At 37.8% G+C, this 8,158-nt stretch overlaps 1 protein-coding gene across 1 annotated transcript; it reads left to right on the top strand.

The window, feature by feature from the left end:
• The first annotated feature begins 715 nt into the window (after positions 1 to 715).
• Positions 716 to 4,361, top strand: LOC134626923 (elastase-1-like). The gene is made up of 8 exons (XM_063472821.1): positions 716 to 755; positions 868 to 965; positions 1,058 to 1,158; positions 1,352 to 1,477; positions 1,675 to 1,811; positions 1,993 to 2,135; positions 3,916 to 4,065; positions 4,288 to 4,361. Exons 1-8 carry the CDS (start codon positions 716 to 718, stop codon positions 4,300 to 4,302), a joined length of 810 nt encoding a protein of 269 aa, XP_063328891.1. The 3' UTR covers positions 4,303 to 4,361.
• The last annotated feature ends 3,797 nt before the right edge of the window (positions 4,362 to 8,158 follow it).

Below are 8,158 nucleotides of genomic sequence, written 5' to 3'. Positions count from 1 at the left end.
CTCATGAGCACACCAAAGCACACCACATGGCTGCCAGTGGAACAGGACCGCTAATGTTTATTGATCCTATGTCTGGTGACAGAAGAAACAGGATGACTTCTGAAGCGTACAGGATTATAATCTGTTCAGATTAATTTAAATACTCTAAAATTGATATGACAGGTTTTGGACGATAGCCTATAGCATTCTGCAAAAGCAACCCGAACATTTTTTCAGGGAAAAAAATGGGATATTTAACATAGGATATTCAAAATGGGATGCTCAACAGAGCATACTGTTAGTTGACTTCTGCAGTAAAGAGCAGCATACAATCTATTAAAATTTATACAAGTTTTACCCTCAGCACAGGCAATCAAAGAACCCCAAAATTCCCTGACTATTGCATTAATGTTAAAGTTCCGTTTAGTTTACACAGAGAATCTGACTAAATAATCCTGAGCAGCAACTGCTAATGTAAATGCAAAAAAATAATGAATTCAGCGGCTGAGTCAGCTATTCCATGAATGAATCCGCAGGCCTTCACTTCAGTGATAACTGTGAGACAGACACAGGTGGACAAGGGCTGGTACTGAACACTACACACAATCTCTCTCTCGCTCTCTCTCTCTCTCTCTCACACACACACACACACACGCACACACACACACGGCCTAGAGGGTATAAAAGAGTCATGGACAGAAGCCTTCAGTGCAGAAGATTTCAGGAAACTGCAGACATGTTTAGGTTTCTTGTGCTGACCTGTCTTGCAACCCTTGGTAAGAACTGTCTTCTTCTCCTTTGACATTTTTGCAAAAACCAAAAGTCTTTTCAATCACTTGAACACTTGATGGCAGACTGTTGTACTTCCCACATCTCTACCTTGTCTAGTGCTGGCTGAGCCTCAGCCCAGGTTTCTGGAGGATGATCGTACACAGGAGAGAGTGGTGGGTGGTGAGGTGGCCAAACCCCACTCCTGGCCCTGGCAGGTACTTGATGCTTTACAAATACAAGTCCAAAAATGCAAATCAAAACAGAATGCAGGGATTTTCAGATTTCGTAAACCCATATTTTATTCCAGGTAGGTGTTCAGGGCCTATCTGGAAGCTCCTACTACCACGCCTGTGGAGGGACCCTGATCAGGAGAGGATGGGTCATGACTGCTGCTCACTGTGTGCTCAAGTGCGTGTTAAACAAGATATTCTTATGACTTAACTACATCAAAAAATCTTGGCTTTACATTTTTCTTATTGCATATCTGTCTTCTATTTAATAAACTAGCAAAAAACTACATCGTTTATTTGTGAATTGATTTATTATTGTTATTGATTTATTAAAATATAATTAAAGAGATGTAAATTGTATCTTCCCACAGCGCCATAGGCTGGCGTGTTGTTCTTGGGGATCACGACATCTATACCCATGAGGGCACAGAGCAGTACATTACCATCAAAGAGGTCTACTTCCATGCCTATTTCAACTCCAACAATGTTTCAGAAGGGTTAGTGATATCATGATCTGACACACATTTGCATGCACAAATTTCATATATATATGGTGTGCATATATTTTTCAAGTAAAATCTTTAAAATTGGCAAATTGGGGCGTATTTATTCTGTATCCTTAAAGACTTAACACGTTTTGTTCATCTTTTAAAATATCATTATTCATTGAAGTGACTTTGTGCTGGTCTGTCAGGTATGACATTGCCCTTCTGCGTCTGACAGCTGAAGCTACGCTCAATAACTACGTCCAGCTCGCCACTCTGCCTCCTGCTAACCAGGTTTTGCCTAACAACAACCCCTGCTATATCAGTGGATGGGGTCGCACCCAGAGTGAGTCTGACATAAGGATATCATGCATTTACACTATACAGTAAATTATTCGGTGCAGTGCTAGCATACATGGGAAAGCAATCTGTAAGAACCATAAAGTTAAGAGAGGTTTTTTTTCACCCAGTTTTTTTTTCAAGACACAGTTGTATTGTGAGTCTTTTTTCTGTACTGCTGTACACAGCTGGAGGTCAGATCTCCGCCCAGCTGAAGCAAGCCTATCTGCCTGTTGTTGACTACAATACCTGCTCCAGCAGCGGATGGTGGGGGAGCACAGTGAAGACCACCATGGTTTGTGCTGGTGGTGGCAGCAATTCTGGCTGTCAGGTGAGCCAAGAGCATTATGAAGTATTTTAGGCCAGAGTGATTGTTTCATGCCTTTTACTTAGCAACGCTTTGTTGTTTAAAGTGCAATATCCAGGAGTGTTAAGTTGGTAATACATAAATAATTTATTAAGTCTTTTGAATCAGTAATAAACCATCAGCAAGAAAAAATAGGTTTGCTATGTGGTTAATAACCTTTTAGGGTTGAGATGAGTTAAAATCTAGAACTTTATTATTAACTACCAACAAAGATGAACACTGTCTTTATTAGGGGTGGGTTTTTATAATCTATTTATCGATTAAAATCGATTCTGGCTTGGATAACGTGAAATCGATTCATTAAAATCCTGAATCGACTTTTTAATATAAATTTATTTTGCCTGAAATACCAGAATCTCAGGTGAAATCTCACAAAATTTCAACAACCACCAAACAGCTAAGACAGTAAATGAGAGCAGGTACACAGATTTTGAACAAAGACGTAAACACACCTTTCTCACCTGACGGCACGGACACGGTCGGGGCTGAAAGCCGACAGCTCGCTGATTCTGATCTGTCGGCGGGTCCGCGCTTTTTTTTCACGCCGTTTTTGCGCTGATTCTAAAGCTGTTAGTTTGATCTCTCTCCAAACAATATTGACCGAACCAGCAGCAAAAGAAGATCCAAACTACGCTTCACATAAACATCGTCATGAATTCCCTCTGACCTTACCTGTTTTGCTTCCACCACGATAAAAATCACACTTCATGCACAGCTCTCTCTCTTAATCTCTCTCTCGCTCTCTCTCTCTCTGTACTTCATGAACAGTTTCCCGTCTAAAACTCTGTTTTCTGCATTATTCGCTTGCTTGTTACGCACAAGTCTACCGTTGTTTACAGCGCTGTCGGCCGCTGTTTTTTTTCCCTTTTACACACTTCCGAAAAGAAAACCTAATTTCTGCAATACTGAACAAATTTAAACTTTTTGAAATTATGCAATATGCAAAACGCTTATCTCTAATAAAACCACTGTAAAGTCAGAGGTAACATTCATATGTTGATTAATGGTTTTCTTTCGTTTTTGATGTACTGCAGAATATTTTTATAAAATTCCAGGTCAGGAAAAACCACCTTCATGTTTTTCTGTGTTTTATCTTCAGCTACTTTGACACAAAGGCATCTGCTGTGACGCTTACACCTTTGATAAAGTCTTGCGTGTGTCAGCTTCCTTTTTATAGATACAAAAATATGTAAATGTACTGATCTGAATTATAATATTTCTGACTGTCAAAATTTCCCAGATTCAAATCGAATTGAATTGAATCGAATCGAATTGAATCGTGGATCGAATCGATTCGGGACCTTGTGAATCGAATGGATTCTAGAAATCAGTGACAATACTCAGCCCTAGTCTTCATTCATTGTAATATTTAACAAACGTTAAACCTTGTTTTTTTAAGCTCTTTAGCAAACCGGTGTGTCAGCCCTCAAAAAATATGTTTGGGTATAAACAGACAGGAAGAAACGCTGAAAAGAAGTTGTCCTATTTCAGTCCCATGTCACTGTAACAGAGTGACATTTAATGTCTCCTACTGAGTTGGGAGCTGACCCCTTCCTGTCAAGGAAGATATTTTGGGGGACACATGTGGGATTACTTGCTGCTTCAGCAGGGCATATTGGAATTTATTAGCTGGATATTGCAAGTTGGGAAGTAGTTAAGTGCACTGGCAAATTTGCTCTTGACTTTGCCCAAAATGCATAAATTAATTTTTTTGTTTGTCTGTGATGTAACCTTTCGAATGCAGGGTGACTCTGGTGGCCCCCTGAACTGCAGTGTTGATGGCCAGTATGTTGTCCACGGTGTGACCAGCTTTGTGTCCTCCTCGGGCTGCAATGCCTACCAGAAGCCCACTGTCTTCACCAGTGTCTCTGCTTACATCAACTGGATAACCAATGTTAGTATTTTATAATCATTAATATAGATCACAGCATTTTTAAAACATTCGAACACTGTGTTTGAGTTACTGTGTATGGTAGTGTTTTATTTACTAATGCAGTAAATAAATATTTTATAGTTAATTTAATCCATTCAATTCTTACAAATATTTTTGCAGCATTTTGTGCAGGTTGATTGTTGTGGTAATCATGTAATAATTCATTTGTCCTTGCTTTGCTAGATCGTTGATTGGTAAGAGTGATCATCTCCATGGAAACACTCTGGATTCATCTCAGTTTCTTACTCCATCAGAATAAAATGTCCTTCAATGCACATGTGCCTCACTTTGTTTTTTGTTTTTGCTTTTTTTTAGTGTTGCATATAAAAGATTTGGCCATTAAAGTGTTTATAAGCATTAGTAATTCGAGGTAAAGTAAAATATCTGAAACACATAATCTATTGAGTCTATTGAGGCAGCAGTTCTAAGAAAATTCACACAAGTTTTTCTTTTGTGTCATGGCCATTTGCTGCTGCTAAATTGATTTTAACAACACTTCAACAATTACACTATCACCACCAGCTGGGATCGTTACTGTTAGTGAGGAAGTAGTATAACATTAGCGATTTAAATATTTGGAAAAATAAAACAAATTTGTTTTAGGAAGAAAGCAGCTAATGGCTGCCCAAATTCTCTTTCTCTATTATTATGTTTATTGTTTTTATTGTGTCTCTTTGTCATCATGTGACGAAGACAAACAGTAATATATTTTAAAGATAGGTTTCACCTGCGGCATACCATAGATGTTATTCGAATCGGAGCAAAGATACAGCTCTGATTTTTGAACTTCCTGGTCACCTAGGGTTTTTCCGCATGAATGATTTGTGTGCATTTATCTGTATCTCCTGGGTGTTTCACTTTCCCTTCATATTTTTGTTAGATTAACTGATTGTGATTTTAAATTGCCCATTGGTGTGGATGCATGTCTCAGTGTTAGCCTTATATTGCTTACTAGGGTGTTCAGGCTGTATCACCTCTCTGGCATATGCTGGGATAATCTCGAGCCCACCTGTGACCCAGAGCTTGATGTGCAATAAAATAAACAGATGTATCTCTAAGTGACACACATTCGTATACAATTAGTCTCTCTTTCAAAGTTTATTTTCAATCATTCTTTCTTTTACACTCTATTATCTTCAGTGTTTCAATTCAGATCCAGGGCTGAACTCATTCTTCTGTCATCCACTCACAAGCAGATTAGAGTCCTTCTGTGAATCCACACAACCACTCAGGGGACATGCAGAATGCTTTTCTGATATAAACTAAATGTGTTCAACAATCAAACAAAAACTGAAAAAACAACCTACAAAACTTTCAGATTGCTGTTGAATGCTGGTAGCTCTTCTATCTTTGAGGAAGAAAGAAAATGTCATTCCTCATTAGTGTACCTACAGGTTTTGCTTGGCAGGGTCAGATGGGTTATATAGAAGCAGAATAGAATAAGGAGATGTTGGAAAACTCAACCTGCAGTCAGATATTTTCAGGGTTAGTTAAAGTTTTGAATATGACTAATATGATGTGTCTCTTCATGCCTAGAAGAGGAGGATATGCAGACTTGAATATCAAAATAGATTTTGATACCAGTTCTGACAGCCTCTTAAAAATATTTGTCATAACGATACATTTAAAAGGACAGAATAATATTTAAGTCCTTCTTAAAGGACTCTCCTTTTCTAAGGAAAACATACGTGTTACTGTATACCAATTTTTCAAGTGGTACTTTTGCTATGTAACATTTAAATTTTAAATTGTAAATAATATTGATATATATATTTAAAGGCTAGCGAGTGTATTCACAGTTTCAAATGGTAACACTCACTTTTGCCAGATATTACATAGCTTACAATGTATGTCAAGAAGCCTGTATTCTGATCCTCAGGAAGTATATTCTAAGAAAAACACTACCATATTGCCTTTATATCTTTATGTCTGCTTGTGAAAAAAAGCTTTGTCTTTTCAGTGGTGTGGCCATATGGTGGTGATGATAGCTCCAAGATAGCTTTACAGTAAATAGCTGTCATGTTGTTCTGTTGAGCAGGTATATGATAAAAGTGGAAAATCTACTGTCTAAAGATTTCTTTAGAGATTTGGTTTTCTTCAGTGTTGGGCAAGTTACTTTGAAAAAGTAATTCAATTATAGTTACTAGTTACTTCTTCAAAAAAGTAACTGAGTTAGTAACTGAGTTACAATATTCTAAAAGTAATTAATTACTTGGAAAAGTAACTACTGCGTTACTTAAAAAAAAAACAAAGAACGTTTAACCCTTTGGGGTCCAGGGTATAATTGGCCATGTTTTTACTACTCTTGATTTTCCCTCCACATTTTACCTTTAAAAACTATTTGCTTTGCCTTGTTTGGTATCATTCTTTTTAGCACAACATCACGTGTCTGAATTTACAGTCATGTTTTCATTTTGACAAACTGTATAACCAGAATTGATCTAAAATCAGACAAAAACCATAAAATCAGAGTAGAAAAAGTTATATTTTTACTGTAACAACCATAAACATGTTTAATGAATGATATTTCATAACTTCAAATGCAAATATTAATTGTCAATTTTAAAATCCTATGCACAAGTTTTGCAAACAACAAATTTATTTGTATCCATTTACCTTGATTTTTTTAAATAACCATTTCAAACTATTTACAGAACAATCAGCTGTTCTTCAATAAGATGCCACAAATTATTTGTGCCACTCCAAAAACATAATGTCTGTCCACTATAAAGGAGAACACCACAGCCTGATACCTGCAGATCTGACAGCAGCAGGTGTATCACTCCTGTTTCTACCTGGAGACAGCAGTCGCCTCATTGTTCTAACACACAACACAAAACTATCCACAACACTACACACTAACTACACAAGACAACACATTAACTACACACTCCAAACACGCTAAACGTCACAAATCTCTCACATCTCAAAACTCGCTCTCTCTCTCTTTCTGCTCTCTCTCTCTCTGTCTATCGCCGTCACTCCTAAAACTTCCCCTGTTTTGTTTTGGTTTTTTGCTCATAAGCAGAGAGTGCTTGCTAGCGCTAACGTGGCAAAACTATTGAGGTAAAAACGCCGCGTATATCTTGTTTATCATGACTCTGGTTTTACGTGGCCTATCAACACAATTTATAAACTGGTATATGTCACCTTGTTGCTTTGTCTTTAAGTGGTCATGTGATTGACTTACCACGACTACTTTATTCTTCCTCAGTCAAACAGCAGCACTCCTGCGATTGTTTTGCCCCCTGAGCTCCAGGTGTTGTGCTAGACAGTGATCGTGATTGCCGTCCGCGGGAGCGCGCGCAGCTGCTTAAAGCTGTAGCGTCCAGATTACTTACAGCTACTTCCTGCAGCTGATATAAGATGCAGTAAGCTGAACACAGCTTCAACCGTCTGTTTGTTGAAAAATAGTAACGGACCGCGTTTCCTTGTTAGTAACTGTAACGGCATTGTAACGATAGGAATAGTAATTAGTTAGATTACTCGTTACTGAAAAAAGTAACGCCGTTAGTAACGCCGTTACTTGTAACGCCGTTACTTGTAACGCCGTTATTCCCATCACTGCTTTTCTTTTTTTGAAAGAGTAATTGTAAAACAGCTAAATATAGGAATGGTTTATTTGAGAGGTTTCAGTCAGGTTTCATAGCTCATCAGAATACAGAAATACCTATGGCTTCTGACAGTGATGTAGCCAGAGGACCCTTTACGGTTTTATGCCTTTACGGTTCGGAGCCGTGGACCTGTTTTATTAACGCGCAGAATAGTTTTCTATAAGAGAACGCTGCAAAAAGTGCAGCCCTACCTAATGTCCACCCTACTGTTACACATTTTATATTAAGATTTAAAAATGTAGTCAGTATTGCTATGGCGAATAACCTTCAGTAATAGTAATAAATCACACAGCAATAGTACATTCATGTAGTTGTAAAAAGCATGATCATATATTAAGTAATCCAAAGTATTCAGAATACGTTACTCTCACTGAGTAACGTAACGGAATACGTTACAAAATACATTTTGGGGCATGTATTCTGTAATCTGTAGTGGAATA

Source organism: Pelmatolapia mariae, linkage group LG5 (genome assembly GCF_036321145.2).
Source record: "Pelmatolapia mariae isolate MD_Pm_ZW linkage group LG5, Pm_UMD_F_2, whole genome shotgun sequence".
Classification (NCBI taxonomy): domain Eukaryota; kingdom Metazoa; phylum Chordata; class Actinopteri; order Cichliformes; family Cichlidae; genus Pelmatolapia; species Pelmatolapia mariae.
The sequence above is the reverse complement of the archived record's forward strand: the minus strand, read 5'-3'. Positions and strand labels throughout refer to the sequence as shown.

Coding starts and splice junctions, on each gene's coding strand:
- LOC134626923 (XM_063472821.1), top strand. CDS start 716: ATGTTTAGGTTTCTTGTGCTGACCTGTCTTGCAACCCTTG. Junction 966..1,057: donor CCCACTCCTGGCCCTGGCAG/GTACTTGATGCT, acceptor ATTTTATTCCAG/GTAGGTGTTCAGGGCCTATC. Junction 1,812..1,992: donor TGGATGGGGTCGCACCCAGA/GTGAGTCTGACA, acceptor TGCTGTACACAG/CTGGAGGTCAGATCTCCGCC.